Raw genomic sequence first — 15835 nt, forward strand, 5'->3', positions numbered from 1 at the left:
TATTTAATATACTTTTTAATAAATATATTTTATCTACTCTTTATATCTAACTACGTCTTTGAGACCTTCTCGTCCCTCGACGACGTGCTTTATCTATATTAGAATTAATAATATATTATAGACTTAGTGCGAGTAAAATGGTAGGCGGGTTCAACCGCGCACTCTGACGACGCTGGTTTTAGGCCGACATAATCTAAAATTCACTCAGTTGTCGAAGAGTAGGAGTGAAATCGAATGATTCTACTTAATTGGCTGTACAATATATAGCAGTGGATGAAAATGGCTGTAAAGATAGCCTTTAATTTTTCACGAAATGTCTCCGCACACGCCCAAAAATCTAGACACCGCACTCAGGCTATTTGGTCGAGAACCGTACCGATTAGGTATAGCGCGGTTTGCTGCCTTAGGCACGAAAAAATGACCTGAGCTTGCTGAGGTAATATGTACATGAGTGCGTGATCATATGACCTTCGCACGTGACTATGCTAGGGAGGGTTGGCTCCGTGACAGGCTGCCGCTAGAAGATATGTTATCCACGGAAGACAGGACCATACTTAGCGAAGTCGTGGATATTCTCGAGCCCTTCAAGAAGCTAATAAAATGGTCCGAAGGCAGGGATCTGGATTTTGCAGAGGTCCTTTCTTCAACCTACTACCTGATTGATCAGCTTAAGGTGCAACGTACGCACTTTGGCGATAATCTCGTCTTTGCACCCTTTGCAGGACTTACGACTCCTTCAGTCCAGCCACCCGTACAGATTTCAGCGCCACCACTAGCTCCGCCGCCGATGACTTTACGCAGCAGACCTCAAAGAAACGCAGGAATCCCGCGGTGGTTAGAGGGCTGCGAGGTAAACCTACCGCGGCAGCGCCTCAATACGATACAACTACCAATTACTCTCGCGCGATGATTCTTCACCCTGGGCTCCGGACCCGGTGGATTGATCGGAATCTCCCAACGGAACGGGCCGCCCGTATTATCTCGCAGTTCCGTCAGTTCTTCGAGACGTACTACGCCCAGCCGCCTGCCGCCAGACCCACCAAGCCGAGCCAGCCTCCAGCATCAACCAGACACACTTTCTTAACACCTCACGGCTTCTACGACGACCCTACCGAGTCGGACACTATCGGCGAGATCAGCGTATACGTGACAGAGCGGATTTTTGCGGTACCAGATATTTTAGCTTGGTGGGACTTGAATAAGGCTCGATTTCCTAGTCTGGCTCGAATGGCGAGCTCCAATCTCCCGAAACAGCCATGTTATCGATTGCGGAACCAGCATCGTCTGTTCAGCAACCAGCGACCTCGCTGTGACAACTATTTTGTAATTACATACCAACTCTGAATCCCAATCCAAATCAGATAACGACAACTCAACGGTCCCTTGAACTATCCGCGTCTCGTACGCTTTATACATACACACTCATCTTAGTGTCTGACTGCTACTTCTCACACTACCGAGTGAATGCTTGTGCCCACCCCCGGCTGTTTTCGGCGTTGGGGTTCGACTCCTGTTCGCTGAGTTGGTTGATTGTGAAATAAATCTAGTAGACAAGCGTCTAGTTAAATCGCGGAGGGCCGGGATGCAAGCGCAAATGACGCAGACATCGAGCTCAATCAGGGACCAGTATGTGATCTCAAGTATGTCCCCTATTCAGAACTTGTCAGCAACTTTGAGGGAAAGACTTTTAATGAGAAGCAGGGCTCGTACATGTAGGATTTGGCGTGGTTTGGAAGGCCGCGATAGTCCGCAGTCGGATGACAGAAACAATGGTAATACTCTATCTGTTAGTTCCAGGGGTATTCTCAATTGTGCTCTCTTTCAACTCACAAAAAGCCCAGCGCAAACATAAACGCAGCACCCAGCTTCTCCTTCCAATGAAAGCTCACCCTAACCAGTTGAGTTATTGGCATGCTTAATACTATCACATCCAGTACGATGTTCATAGCAGCATTAATCCACGTCTGTAAGTTGATATCGTGGCATTTTCCATGATGTTCGCCATCCCACTTAGTCCACGTATAGCTGACGGGTTGACATTGGAAGATAGTAGCAATGCTAAGGGAAAGCCCAGTCCCTAGGCTAATAAAAATGAGAATGTATGCGATACGGCGGAATTTCTCACCAGGAAACACGCGCACGTAGAAGAAAAGAAAGTTCGTTTTAGCGAAGAAGACACAAATCGCGTATAAAGCTTCCGCGACGTAGAATATCTGGTATCGTTAGACATTTCAAGGCACTAGCGCAGTGAGAAGCAAACTTACTTCAAGGAAGTTGGTGATTTGTTGAGGAGTGAGCATCCAGATATCTTGCCCTAGGCCATTTTTGACAGCTGTACAAGAGTTAGAGTCGTTTTTATAAATGCCCATGGAAGGAATAAATTACCAGCAATCGTGACAATGGAAATTGGTATTACAAGCATCTGAGGCATCATCAGCTCAAGACTAACTTGGATGAAAGACTCATCAGAGATACAAACCAATGTGATAATCACAGTAATATCATCCATCATCATCTTTCCGCCTTGGCGAGTGAGTCGAGCATAGAGCCGAAGCACTACGGCGATGAACGCAAGGGTGCTTCCTACAGTTGCAACGACTGTAACAATGTAGCCTTTATTTCGCACCGGAAGATTGCAGCTTTCGGAATACAGTCGCTTCGTTGCTTGGTTCCGATGAGTGTGGAGTGGAAAGTATTGGAGTTCAAGGAGCATACTCAATCTTTCTGTAGCAGTGCAGTTGGCTGCGACGCAATCGCTGATTTGTTGACTGACGCTCACATCGGCACACATGCAAGCTTGATCCAAGGGACAGGCCGAGTGTTGGAGGGCAGCAGTAAAGCACAGTTGCTGAGTAATGTTAGACATCATCGTGCCCTTCTGGACTACAAGCAACTCACCGCACAAGTAGGCAAAGTTGAATAGTCAGTCATATTGGCTGCATCGGTCATTCGATTCAGAGCTAGGACAGTCGGGAAACTCATTATCGTGGATAAGGGAGAGTGCATGGTAAAATTGGAGTGCGGCTTGTCTGCCCGGCGTTTGTCTTTTAGTAAGGAACGCCTAAAACCCTGGCATCATACCGTATAAATTACTAGACACAATCTCCCACACTCGGTGTGCACGGACTAATACGTCCAGGATTTGTAGAAAGACTTTTTGGCCAGAGCCTTCGTATGGCCCCACTATCTAACCTTGGGTAGACACCCCTGACCACGCTATCATGTACGATCCTGGCAAAGGTGTAAAGCCAAGTTTTATGCAAACGCCGCCACAATATACTCTAGAAACATACGAAGGGGGGAGCATGAAATAAGGGCCTACCTGCCAGGTATCGTACCCATACTATCCTATACCCGAAAAAGAAAGGTCTCGAAATCGGTACTTCAATTCATTATATTATGTCAGCCTTCTTAGTTTGAACCTGGCTTGAAACAAGGATTTAGCGCTCTAAGGATACTACAAACATAGCCCCTTTTTTCAAGGAAGACGAGAGTAATTGGAATCAACTACAGGCTAATGACCAATGCTCGGCAGAAGCAAATGCCTTTATCGAACGATCGAGCTGATCTCCGCCAATAGCGCCTCTCCTCCACCCAACTCCACATGCAAACTTTGCTTTAGGGCTCTCTAGCGGTTACTGACGACCTACCGCTACACCTTATTGCTAATGCACACGCGCACGGCTTGCTTAGGAGCTTGTGAAATCATGCCTCGCTGGTACTGCTGCAGCTTTGGGTTGGTATCTTACTCATCGTCCTGTCTGACGAGCGGGATGCCTTGATGTGGCTGAAGGTTTCAAGTCTCACGGTGTCATGTTCAGCCCCGCACAGAGTGAACCCCGGCAAGCTTCAAATTGGCGCTGTCCCGGGCTGGTACGGTGTAATGAAGTCATGGAAGGCCCCCTTAGGCTTGACTCTTGCTAAACCAGAATTCGTCTCTTGCCACCAAGCGCCAACCTAAAATCATCATTGCAATTACTTGTGTACTCAAACAGAGCTAGCCCGAACAGTCTCAAAACGCACGAATTCTGGCGGAAAATCGATCTCCCCATCGACGACAGCCTGCTGGCCAAGAATCTTTTGCAGCTCGGTGTAGTACTGGCCAACTTCTCCCCTTGCCTGCTCATAATTTAAGAACCGATCAAGAGGTTCTTGAAAATTCCCCGTGTCCTCCATAATCAGGTTGTCGGTCTCACACAACAGAATCAAGATGGCCATTATCTGTCAGCGTTGGAGCTCATAGTGGAGGACATCACGAAGGGCGAGACAACAATCCGGGGGAGCAGGATGCCGTCCATCAAAACAGTCGAAATTCAAGGTTCGACTTAAGACCTCGAATCGCGATTGTTTTACCATGTGGAGACCCAACTTCTTTTGTTCGTTCATAGCTTTGGGGCTCAGTTTCTCCCAATCGTCGAGGTTCATTGATCGAGGACAAGGAACCACGCTGGACTCAGGGATGTCGTGAAGGAATTCGGCCAGACCCTTCAACTCTGACGAGGCGAACTCAATTCGCCTCGTGATCCTAGAAACCTTGACGAGCGATAACCGACGCTTGTCGGCTTCCAGCCTAAAGGGGTTCGCTCTTCTAAGGCCCAGGGATGCCATCCAACACCTAGCTTCGCTGATCAAGCCTGCATTGGATCCTGTGCTTAGATCAGGAACCCATGATGGCAAGTCCGCGATTTTTGTTTCCGGCCCTTTTAGCGACAAAATAGACAGATCTTGGACGAGTTGACGATGAAGGTTGCTGCCTGGACGTAAACGTCTCTTACGCTTAACTCATACGCCACTCGAAATAACACCGCCGCATTTGACTCGTCATGCTCCTGACCCTCTGCCTCTTTAGAAATTCCCCAGAAGGAATAGACTTTATCTCTAGGATTTGTGGCGTCTAGAAAACGATGGAGCAGCAGAAGCTTGGTTAATGGAAACCCGGAGATGCGCAGCAAAGAGTCGACTGTCTGGGTACCCAGGGATGCCCTTATTTCTAGCAATATAGACCCGAAATTTCTACGCAAGCCACCCGATATTTGGGGTCTGTAAAGTCTCAAGTCGCTCTGAAGCTGGGCCACGAGAGACCGTTGGTGGAAGCTGTCTCGGTAATTGCATATAAGCGGCTCCGCTATCCGAATGACCTGGTTGATCCATCCGGCGTGACTCAGTAACACCGACGACCCAATGATCATGCTCATGTTGAACTGTATCATCCCGCAGAGGGCAACAGCATTCTTCGCGAAGGCGATCTCTTGGACCACCCACGCCCGCTGGAACCAAGCACGGCTGAGAAACATGTAGATGCCGATCCATGAGTCGCGATTCATAAGAGCAAGTCCCAATTCCTTGTAGGTCGCCTTCTTGAGGATGTCCAACGATTTCATCCTTTCCAACATGGCCTTGCCTAATTTGACGTTGAAAAGTTGGTCGAGGTTCAGAATTGCTTGCTTGGAAAAACGGTCTCCGCCGCCAAGCCATACAAAGACGGTAGTCGACTGCCTGTAAATGCGGCTCATCATCTGCACCTGGCTATTGCGCTCCTGCACATCGCTTTGGTTGATGCAGAGGGCGTCGATCCAGAGTAGATTGCGGTATATGTCGCGGGAGGCTGTCCGTGATGGCGGCTGGCTTGAAAAGAAATGGAAGGAAAGTAGCGCCGTGTATAAATTGGTCGCGAGTGACACTGGCTTCTCATTCACGAGGATATCGAAAGCACGCGTCGACCAGGCCTCAGGTGGAGAGATTTCGTCTGCGCTGCTGTACAGTGTACAAGGGTCTCCCCATGTGTATGATAGCGCGTCGTATACCGGATCTTCTCGCAGGTCTTTTACGACCAGGGAGCATCTTATTGGGGGTTGAAACAGGTTGAAAGACTTGTCCTGGCTCGCCATATCGACCGGAAGTACTGTAAGGAGCCTAATCGAAGTTGACGTGGGCAGAGGCTGATACGCGAAGTCTTTGGGAACCTTGCTTTCGCAGTCGCATGGGGGACGTATGATTGGCAGCAGCGGCAATGGCGGAACTCCTCGATGCCCACCTCCTTTCTGCTGAGGATTAAGCCGGGAAAGGACAACTGCAAGTGCTTTATCTCGGTCCTCTTCGTAATGTACACCAGTTCTCCTTGAGGTCATTTTCTTTGGAAAGGGCCACCCAAATTCGTCGATTTGAATAGCTAGAGCGATTCTAGTCTCAAAATAGCGATATTTGAAATGATTAAAGAGGTTAAAGCAATAGCTTTAAATGGTGCCTGATGACCAAAATTGTTGTTCTGGGGAAGAGTTGGATATGAATCAGACCCACCCGCGATGGTTTATGGAAAGAAGCGGGGAACTAGGTGTAATTTGGACTCAGTACCTCAGTACAGTCGACCGGGCTAGAGTCCAGCAAGGAATATGTAACGAGCCAATATCCACGACCCGTTTAGGAAAATATAAGGACCGGCAACCTGCGGTAGAGTGAGTGACATTCATATGACCCCGCTTGGGGTTGGCGTGCGGAGCGCGTAACTCCCAGCTCCACGGTCCTAGCGTATGTCCCCCATGCCGTCTGAATGGCTCGTGGCGCGATTCGATGACCAGCGCCGTCAGCGCCGCGGCCTCCTCGCCAATTCCAGGATTCGGCGCAAGACAGTCTTTCGCAAATGCGAGAAACTTCAAAAGCTCGGCGCAAGGGTCTATGCGGTAATCGAGATTTGCGGGGGGGATATACGACCATGCTCCCAAGAGGACAAAGGACCGGCCGCCCAAGCAGGGATTGGCATGTTCCCGAGAGGCCTGGTATTCCTCTGGTAGCTATCTTCTAGAAGGCGTACCAAGTCTATCCGTTGCCCGAGCCGCATGGCGTAGGAGGGCAACTTGATAGATTTCCCTTTATTAGTGTACACATCTCTACGTAGGTCGCCGGTGCCGGCCTGAGGGAATGTGTAAAAAGATTACCAAGTCCGAGTCGTGTTCCTCAATGAAGCTCGGGGGACTAGGCCTCGACGAGAGCTTCTTCACCTGCCAAGCAGTACGTGCCCCTCTTATTAGGGGACGAGTCAAAGGACGCGGACCGTTTCCTCCCCGGTACGTTTGTGACGTAGGCACGGTCAAAGTCTACCGCCATGAGACTCGAAGTCGTGGGATTCCAGAGGATATTGTACGGTCGGCCGTCTCCGTGCTCTACACCTTTTGCCTAATCTCATCCAGGAGCTCGTTGGCCTCGGCTTCGACGTCGATGTCAAGATCGTCGTAGCCTGCCAGATTGAGTCCGCCGAATGACATGAGAAGGATCCTGGCAATACGTACGCCGCTTGTCAACCGATAGTTTCTGACCAGATCCACGATACCGAGACATACCGGGATACGTCGGCCCTGGAGGTCAACCAAGGACATCGTAGATGTGCATTTCCTTCTCCAACCTCTACTTATCGATGGATTGGACGCCCTTCGCCATGAGCGTGTAGCCGTAGTCGCGCAGCGTGAACTTGAACAGCGCGCCGACCGCGCCGTACATACCAAACTTGTCGAGGGCCTCCCAATCGTCCACAAGGCTTACTGAGAGCTGCTCTTGCGCCTTGTTGAGAAATTCCTGGTTAGAGAGTGGATGAGGCGCATAATGAGCTTGACTGGAGGGTGCGTCCGGCTGCCGGCCTAGATGGAGCAGAACGTTGGGACAATGGGGATCAAGAAGGCCCGAAGTCCGGAGGCCATTGAGGCATGCTTGTGTACAGAAATAGTACAGAGGCGGTCGGCTCGGAGTATTACCCGTAATTGGTCTGTCGACCACTACTGCATCGTGAGCGACATGCAATCCACGAGCTGTCGAGCCTGGTTGCCGTTGCTGGCCGCCTGTCGTGCTGCTAGCCATGCCTCCCCCCCATGCCCCTATCTCCAGATAGGAGTTGAGAGGGTGGAGCGGAGCGCAGCAGTGGACCATCCGTCTGATGAGCATCGTCATCCTTTCTACGCTTCCGGCTAGAGGACATAGTGGTAGGCGTATCGAGGTTGAAGTATAGAAGGATAAGTCCTTCCCCCATGCTAATATAGCTGTACCTCAGACCGTATTCTACTATGTAGTAGAAATTCTAGACCAAAGATGCATCGATATTGGCGCGGACATCTATACGGTCGCAATCGGCGAGAAGACTCCCGCGTGACTTGACTCCGGTCAAACTTCCAAAGGACCGATGCGTGGCGACCTAACTCCTTTCGTCTGGGCGGAAAGGATGTGCGAGTCACCCCCATATTCGTTGTCGGTGGACGTAGATGAACCATACCGAAAGGTCTCTATCATTCTGTTCGGCATTGGCCGTTCGTTGGGCATCCCTGGCGCGCAAACGTCGAGTCTTGCGTGGGATAATATTGAATGTCCGTTAAAAGGATGTAGCGGCCAAACCACATAAGATTTCGGGAAGTACCCCAGAGGCAAGCGAATTAGGGGTCTCCGATGCAGTGGCACATGGACGCTTTAGCCCCTGTACACTTCAATCGAGCCAGGAAACGGGACGGGGAGCTTATTTCCTGCTGACGCCCCTGCCTACGGGATATTCGAAGATTCGAAAACGTGGAGGTGGAGATGAAGGGGAAAAAAAAAAAAACCAATTAATGCTGTTAAAAGACCTCGACCTGAACATGCTATTAATTCGACTAACACTGGGGTTTGGCCACGGGTGCGACCACGTGTTTGGACAATGTATATGCATCATTGATCATGTTCATCGGGCCTGGGGCATACAGCGTTACAAAACAACAGTGCTTGCATTAGGCATAAGTTGCCCCCATCAAGTTCCCTTCGTGCGTGAAGCCCTGAGCACCTGCTACCCTGACCTGAGCAAGAGTAGGCAGGTGTGGGCAGAGAGGGCTTCATTTGTGGTCACCTCGGCCAGACTTAAGAAATAAAGAAAACGCCCCCATTTCACCGAAAAACTCTGACCAACATTTAACAACCTTTTGGAACGTTCGACTAGAACAAATCCCTCAAATCGTGTTCGAGGCCTGTCCAAGTGTCCAACAGAGTCCCTTTCTCATTAGTACACGTATCTAAACTGGGGAATCTCCCTGTCTGTCTTGTCCATCAGGTTCAATGTTTCGGGTGGTATGTCTAGTGCCTCGCAGGAGCGATCACGTTTCTTGTTCTCCCTAACTAGGTAAATGCGTTGCAAGATGCAGAGCACAACAGCAGCGCTAAAGCATACCATGATGGCAAGGAAACCTGAGGGATAACTAGGGGCTTCCCGGTCAAAGAAGAGATGAGGACCGATGATGTTGGCAGCGCAATAAGCGAGAAAAACCTAACAAAAGTTTAGTGGTGCCGTGTAGACTGTGACTAGGTAACGGTTGGAAGATAAGAAAAATAACATACCATTGCGCTGACTGTGGTCTTTTTAGTGAAGCCACCAAAATTACTCGATGTCATGGCCATGGTCATGGGGAAGTTTGCAGTGAACGAGACGGTTAACGCATTCCCTATCGCGCGACCCCACTTGTGCGAAGAGTCAACCTCGCGGATAACAGCCGCACCCACAATACTGACGATAAGGTTGAACATCATAAAGTACAGGCGGCTGTTTGGTAGATGGGAGCTGCCGATGGTGGTAATGAGGACGAAGAGCAGTTGAAAAGCGTAGGCTATCATATTGACGAGCAGCGTCTTCAACGTCGAGAACCCGAGGCCATTGATGATTATGGTGCTGAACTAGAGACGAGATGATTTAGAAGATTAACTCTCTCTCTATTCCCACGCGATAGGTTCTTACCGTGATCAGTCCATTGTTGGGGAGGTTGCTAGCAAAGTAGATAAGAACCACGAACCATGCGTTTGGATCGCAAATAGCCTCTATAGCCTGCTCCTTCTTCCACTTGTTGTTCTTAATGCCCGTCATATTCTTCTCGACTCGTGCGATGGCTTTATCCCGCTCCTGTGTTGTCAAGAAGCGGGCGTTGTGCGGAGTGTCTGGCATGAGGAAGAAGGTTACGACTGAAAAGGCGGTGGTGATGCCTCCGAAGACGAGAAAAATGGCCTGGAGGCGGAATTAGTATGAATACGTGCGTTTTTATTTTCTTCTTCTTCTCCTTTTTTTTTTTTTCCCCCTTTTGACGAAGGATTGACGCCTACCTTCCAGGGGGGAATGCTGGTAATATGACCGAGACCATAGCTGACAAGGCCCCCAAAGAGCCCACCGCATGTGTTGCCGAGAAACCACGCCCCTTGACGCAAAGGCTGTTCAGACCGCTTATACCACATGGATATCATTATGGAGAGTCCGGGGGCCATGGAGGCTTCGGCCATTCCCAGGAAGAAACGATTGGCTAACAGCCCGCCCCCATTAAAACAGACAGCGGTAAGCATGAGGATACCACCCCAGATAACCCTTAGATGATGTTGTTTAGCGCGCGCGGACATGTCGAAATCGCGATGGATGAGAAGCCACGCGGCAAACCGGTTGGCAGGAAGAACTTACAGGCTGATAGTCAGTATTTTTGCAATTGGAAAACGAACAAGCAGCACCCCAGCGACCGGATATGTAGCAACCAGGTAGCCGAAGTAATAGATAGCACTGGACCATGAATAGTCATTTCCAGAAAGGCGGAGATCACTTTTAATTCCTAGAATGGCCGCGTAGCTGAGGCAGGACTTGTCAAGGAATTGGAACATGTATGCGGTCGCCATGACGGGGAGGAGCCTGCGTGCCGACATGAGCAAAATATTCAAGCGTGAGTGAGCATGCAAGGGTTCGCTTTATTGCACCTACCATCGATCAATCTTGTGGAGGATCCTGCGGTCTTCCTCTGGCGTCAGGTCTCGATAGAGCACGGCGCCCTCATCAAGCGACTTGACATCACATGGCTGATCGTCTCCCAGATGAGTCTTGACGCCGTCAGCCATCTTGAATGCGTCGTTCTGCGCTATTGGTGCGAAGACTGATGATGCGCACTGAGTGATTAGACAAAGAAACTGAGGAATTTTGGGATCTTTTGAATGTCATAGAAGCGAGTGTTCGACTTCTACGGCCTCTAGTTAGGTTGGAGACGCATGAAGAGCTTTATAGATGGTTGGAGCGTATCCTCATCGTCTGTCGGATGAGATGTCCCCCAGCTGGGCCGAGAGGCAACGTACTCTATGTTGAGGCGCCACTGAATTCGGCCCAGTACGTTAACAACATGATTATCCAGCATTTGGTCGAAATACGTCTGGAAAAGGAAAAGAAAAGGAAAAAGAAAAAAAAAAAAAAGATAACGGCCGACGAGAATCCAGGGATAAGCTAACCGGAATTAGACGGTTAGCCGACGCAGAGGAGCCGATGAAGAGGCCGTTTGGTCGCAACACATTTAATTGGTAGTCTGATTGGAGGGGTGTCGCCCATGCCCTCCATGCCGGGGCTGCGTGCCGGCGCGGGGAGCTGAGCTATCTCAGATCTACCCCAGTCATATCAAAATTTTGCGGGGGCTCTAGCGGCCTAGTCTGTTTCTTAGGCCCAATTTGACAGGATGCAGCACGCACGGCACTAATAAAAGGTTACATTCTGCACACAAGATAGCCAAGATGGGGTGAGAATAGGGGTAACTGGGTAACTGATAAGCTGCATGCGGCGTACGGGCCTGGCCTAATGTCATGAAATATATCGGGTAGTGTTATCTTTCAATTTGTCCTAGCCATCGTAGGCTATCTCTATAGTAGAATTGACATTCCTGTTCTACATTGATATAATATGGGTTACGAAATGTTGAGAGCCGGAGAATCGGACAAGACCGAAAGGAAGGTAGATTTTGGGTTTGTGCTGCTCGGCCTCGGTACATGCCTCTTTCTTTCCTCCCCCGGGAGAGGGCGTGAAACCGTAGAAACCGCTGAGATCCGGTCAAACTCGTGAATGTACACATACTCCTGATCGACCAGAGAATGATGAAAGTAGAAAACCCGCCAGGAGGTACAGGGGACATCCAGCAAAACGGAACTAATGATTTGGACCCGTCAGACGTCCTAGAAACTGGCAAAAACCACGCCGCAAATGACGGTCTTCCCGACATCGGAGTGGTCCGCACCGCTCGCCCAGTTGATCTATTCTTTGATATACCAAAACCTACAGGACAACTATGGTAATGGATCGGGCATCTCAAAGTCCCTCCGGACATCTTCTGCAAGAGCATCATCGGTGAGTAACCGTATAGCCAGAATCGCCATACCCCTAGCACAATTCATAGCGGCCTCATGAGCTTCGTTCGTTCCGGCACAGGCAGCAAAGTTTCGACTATGGAGAGAAACATTTGGCGACGTAGGAATCGCGAATGCGCCGTGAAAACTCGGCACCATATGCGACACATTACCCATGTCACTCGACGCTTCCAGCGGAACCTGAACTTCTTGTTCAATTCGTAATCCTAGTTTAGCCATATCTTGAACATAAGCCTTGCAGAGGGATGAGTTTACGCGAAGATCTTGATAGGTTGGCGCTCTAGATGGCTCTCCATTAGCTGGCAAACCCGAACAAAGTTTTTATTCGGACTGGCAACTTACACGTCGTAGCTGATCTCGCAGCCAGCTGCCGCAGCACCGGCTTCGAGGCACGCCTTGACGCGGGCAACAAGAGCCTCACAACTCGAGATGGTTGGGCTGCGTACGTTCCATTTCATGCTGGTGTAGTCCGGAATGACGTTAGGCACCGTGCCGCCAACTTCGAAGACTCCGTGAATGCGCTCGTCGGGTTGAATCTGCTGGCGCAACACGGACACGTTGACATAAGCGGCAACGGCGGCATCTAACGCGTTGATTCCCTTCCATGGTTCCGCGGCAGCATGAGAAGTGCTGCCCCTGAATTCCACGCGCATTTTGTAGCTCGAGATCAGCCTCGTACCGGCAAGTCCGTCATACCGCTGGCCATCATTTCTCCTCGCTCCCGAAGCCGTCGGATGGGACATGATGGCCGCGCACACATCTCGGGGAGGGTTAAAAGCACCGGCCTCGATAAGCTTTATCTTGCCGCCACCTCCCTCCTCCGCGGGAGTCCCAAGGATGCGAAGCCGCCCAGGGATCTTCAGCTCGCTCAATACCTGAGCAGCGCCGACGAAGGCAGCTACTGAGGATGTAGCGATCAAGTTGTGGCCGCACCCGTGGCCAATGTCGGGGAGCGCATCATATTCAGCGCAGAAGACGACTTGGCGACCTCCGCTGCCGACCGTAGCCTCGAATGCCGTGTCCAGACCCCAGGCGTGGCGTTGAACGGCAACACCGCGGCCCTCAAGGAAGCTGGTCAGGACTTTATGGGCAAAGACCTCTTCGTAAGCGGTTTCGGGGTTCGAGTGCAGGTCGATGTTGACTTGGCGCAGGGCTGGATCAAGCGAGCCGAGAGTCGAGTTGATTATTTCCCTGGCCACTTCAATCGACGTGGGCTTGGGCTTTTCAGTGCTCCATATTGTTGTGTCCGAAGCCACTGCGTCGGTGGCACCTTCAGTTGCCTTGGGGAAATTTCCCCTTGAAGCTGGTTCGGTGATGACTGACATGACTCTAGCTGCCGTTGGACAGAGAAAAGGAAAACATCAACCAGCTGGATGCAATCATCCTAGTCACGGAGTTTTGGGGTTCCTTTTCCTTTCATGTTTTATTAAATATCAAGTCAAGACGCTACATGCTACAAGTATTATCGGGAATTCGGCAGGTGCCTCTCCCTGTCGCCGCTACATTAATACTAGCCCCTTGATCCTTGATCCTGTCCTTGGTCTAGTGTACTAGAGTCTAAATACACTAGACCCTGTATATGCGGAGACCGAATTTCGGTATCATTGGTCACTTAGGAATCTGCGCATGACGAATACGAAACACCCCACTTAAATAGCCGATGGCCGACGACCAAGATAAATCCAAGAGCTTCACGACTTCTACTCAGCGACCTCAACCTCGTCAGGTACCCCATCATCCTCCCATCCCGCGGCTACCTGCTATCGGCTACTAGTTTGCGGAGCTCGGTCTTAGGTCTCCACTGTGATCCTGCCTGCGCCACGATAATGTCGCCTTCTCATCGGCAGCTGTCTCGCAAGTCATCAGCGGCTAGCTCTCCGCCATCTTCTCGGCTTGGTCGATCGGGCCCGCGATCGCGCAATGGTTGCTGGACTTGCCGAGGAAAGAAGGTCAAATGTGACGAGGTGCGGCCAACGTGTGGCCGGTGCATCCGGCTGAGGCTAGATTGCGACTTTTCTCCTCGAATCAGATATCCAACCGGCAGTTCTTCTTCTGCGTCGATAGCTGCCGATTACTGTGCCGTGCTCGATCTCTCCACAAGACAGTTACCCAAAGAGGGGGCCAGGCGTGTGGATACGGCATTGCCCGACGGTTCTGAATGCAACACATTAGCTCATGAGCAGGCAAACGTGGGGTCAGCCGCCATAACTTGTCCACCTGACTCGCCAAAGTTCGACACCGCTGGCGGAGTGGCGTTGGGCAACCAAGAACTCGAGGCCATCCGCCATTTCCGCGATTCATTTGCACCGTTATACGTCACCAAGAACCCAGATTACTCGGTCTTCTCCGTCTTGTTGCAGATTGCAAAAGACGACGCGATACTGATGCATCTGGTGATAGCGATCGGATGCCGTGAGATCGACTTCCGACGACAGTCATGGCGAAAGAGAGATTGTCGGCACCGAGAAGATGACCAAGGGTGCGGCTCAGCGCAGCGGTCTCTCGGCCTGAGGCATTATTCCGTCGCCCTACGAGCCATGTCTGCTCTTGTGGCAAACGGCCAAGCGTCCACCACCAACATCGATCTCGATACTCTGACCAGTATCCTTCTTCTCATGATCATGTACGAGCAGATTCACGGGGATCCTAGATGTCGGGGTCTCTCCACACATCTGTTGGGGGCATCGCTCATCCTCGAGCGCTACTATAGCAACGTGTTGGGGGACGTAACGTTTCTCCCTCAAGCTGGGGACAGCCAGCATCAGCGATGTGCTCTAGCGCGGAGAGCAAGGCCCGGAACCAGGACGCATTTATCACTGTATTCTGCCCGACTCCTTGTACGCATTAGTGGCATGGACGTTATCGCTTCATTCTATGGCTTAGGTGGTCAAGTCACGGGCACCCTTCTCAAGATGATGGCCGAAGACAATGCCAGGCGGAGGAAAGCTAGCCCTGGGTTGATGGACAGCCTTTCGTGGCTCCACCGTTATTCAAACCCGCTCTATCGCGCTGTCTGGGGAGATGTATATCCCCAAACAGAGATGGTTGACGACCTGGAGAATCGAACTGTATACGACCTTCTGGGGGCATGTACCCAGCTACGATTTAGGATCTCGCAACTGACTGACGTCTTGTCCCGCGATGATCATGGAGCTAAAGCTGCGCTCATTGCTGGCGTTGAAGCCGCGATCCAGGACATTGGCCATCGTTTCGCTGACCTTCTCGAAGTAGCTGCCGGCCTCTCTTTGGAAACAGACAACTCCCATCGACTGGTGGCTAACATGCGATGGATAGTTCCGCGGTATTACACAGAGCTCATCCTATTCCTCCGTATAACTTCCGGGCGTGCGGTTGAGTTGAGGCCGAGGCGAGAGGATGCGCTTCGGATTATCGTGGCTTTAGCAGTGCAAGGATTCCGGCATGAAGGGGACATGGCAATGTTACGGATTGCGCATCCTCTGTTTATAGTGGCACTAGAGACTGACGATGAATTGCATCGGCAGTGGGTGCTGGAGAGATTTGAAGGACTGGGCCAATTCGGAGAGCATTTCTGGAGGATGAGGGAGTTTCTAGAGAGAAACATTGGGATGCCGCAGGCATCGACGACCAAGCAAGAACTAAGGATGAAGTTCTTAGATGAAGCCTCTTCACTGTGCTTTTGCCTCTTGTAATGAGGTAGGCAAGATAA

The 15835-nt window shown here is 50.8% G+C and overlaps 6 protein-coding genes across 6 annotated transcripts; 2 read left to right on the forward strand and 4 right to left on the reverse strand.

Moving 5' to 3' along the window:
- Positions 1–526: 526 nt before the first annotated feature.
- SAPIO_CDS1803 (uncharacterized protein) lies at positions 527–1313 on the forward strand (the record flags this gene model as incomplete). Its single annotated transcript, XM_016784987.1, has 3 exons — positions 527–680; positions 746–1146; positions 1218–1313. 3 exons carry the CDS (start codon positions 527–529, stop codon positions 1311–1313), a joined length of 651 nt encoding a protein of 216 aa, XP_016645284.1.
- A 2674-nt stretch (positions 1314–3987) lies between these two features.
- Positions 3988–5888, reverse strand: SAPIO_CDS1804 (uncharacterized protein; the record flags this gene model as incomplete). The annotated part of the gene is made up of 3 exons (XM_016784988.1): positions 3988–4221; positions 4354–4588; positions 5176–5888. The coding sequence occupies 3 exons, from the start codon at positions 5886–5888 to the stop codon at positions 3988–3990; spliced, it is 1182 nt and encodes a 393-aa protein (XP_016645285.1).
- A 1269-nt stretch (positions 5889–7157) lies between these two features.
- Positions 7158–7935, reverse strand: SAPIO_CDS1805 (uncharacterized protein; the record flags this gene model as incomplete). The annotated part of the gene is made up of 3 exons (XM_016784989.1): positions 7158–7269; positions 7335–7349; positions 7403–7935. The coding sequence occupies 3 exons, from the start codon at positions 7933–7935 to the stop codon at positions 7158–7160; spliced, it is 660 nt and encodes a 219-aa protein (XP_016645286.1).
- Positions 7936–9004: 1069 nt separating this feature from the next.
- Positions 9005–10863, reverse strand: SAPIO_CDS1806 (uncharacterized protein; the record flags this gene model as incomplete). Its single annotated transcript, XM_016784990.1, has 6 exons — positions 9005–9268; positions 9340–9672; positions 9734–9997; positions 10093–10348; positions 10439–10660; positions 10730–10863. The coding sequence occupies 6 exons, from the start codon at positions 10861–10863 to the stop codon at positions 9005–9007; spliced, it is 1473 nt and encodes a 490-aa protein (XP_016645287.1).
- Positions 10864–12066: 1203 nt separating this feature from the next.
- SAPIO_CDS1807 (Uncharacterized protein) lies at positions 12067–13472 on the reverse strand (the record flags this gene model as incomplete). Its single annotated transcript, XM_016784991.1, has 2 exons — positions 12067–12427; positions 12490–13472. 2 exons carry the CDS (start codon positions 13470–13472, stop codon positions 12067–12069), a joined length of 1344 nt encoding a protein of 447 aa, XP_016645288.1.
- Positions 13473–14067: 595 nt separating this feature from the next.
- SAPIO_CDS1808 (uncharacterized protein) lies at positions 14068–15483 on the forward strand (the record flags this gene model as incomplete). Its single annotated transcript, XM_016784992.1, has 3 exons — positions 14068–14111; positions 14177–15374; positions 15442–15483. The coding sequence occupies 3 exons, from the start codon at positions 14068–14070 to the stop codon at positions 15481–15483; spliced, it is 1284 nt and encodes a 427-aa protein (XP_016645289.1).
- Between the last annotated feature and the right edge of the window lie 352 nt (positions 15484–15835).

This window comes from Scedosporium apiospermum (assembly GCF_000732125.1).
Source record: "Scedosporium apiospermum strain IHEM 14462 chromosome Unknown SEQ_SAPIO_0077, whole genome shotgun sequence".
Taxonomy (NCBI): domain Eukaryota; kingdom Fungi; phylum Ascomycota; class Sordariomycetes; order Microascales; family Microascaceae; genus Scedosporium; species Scedosporium apiospermum.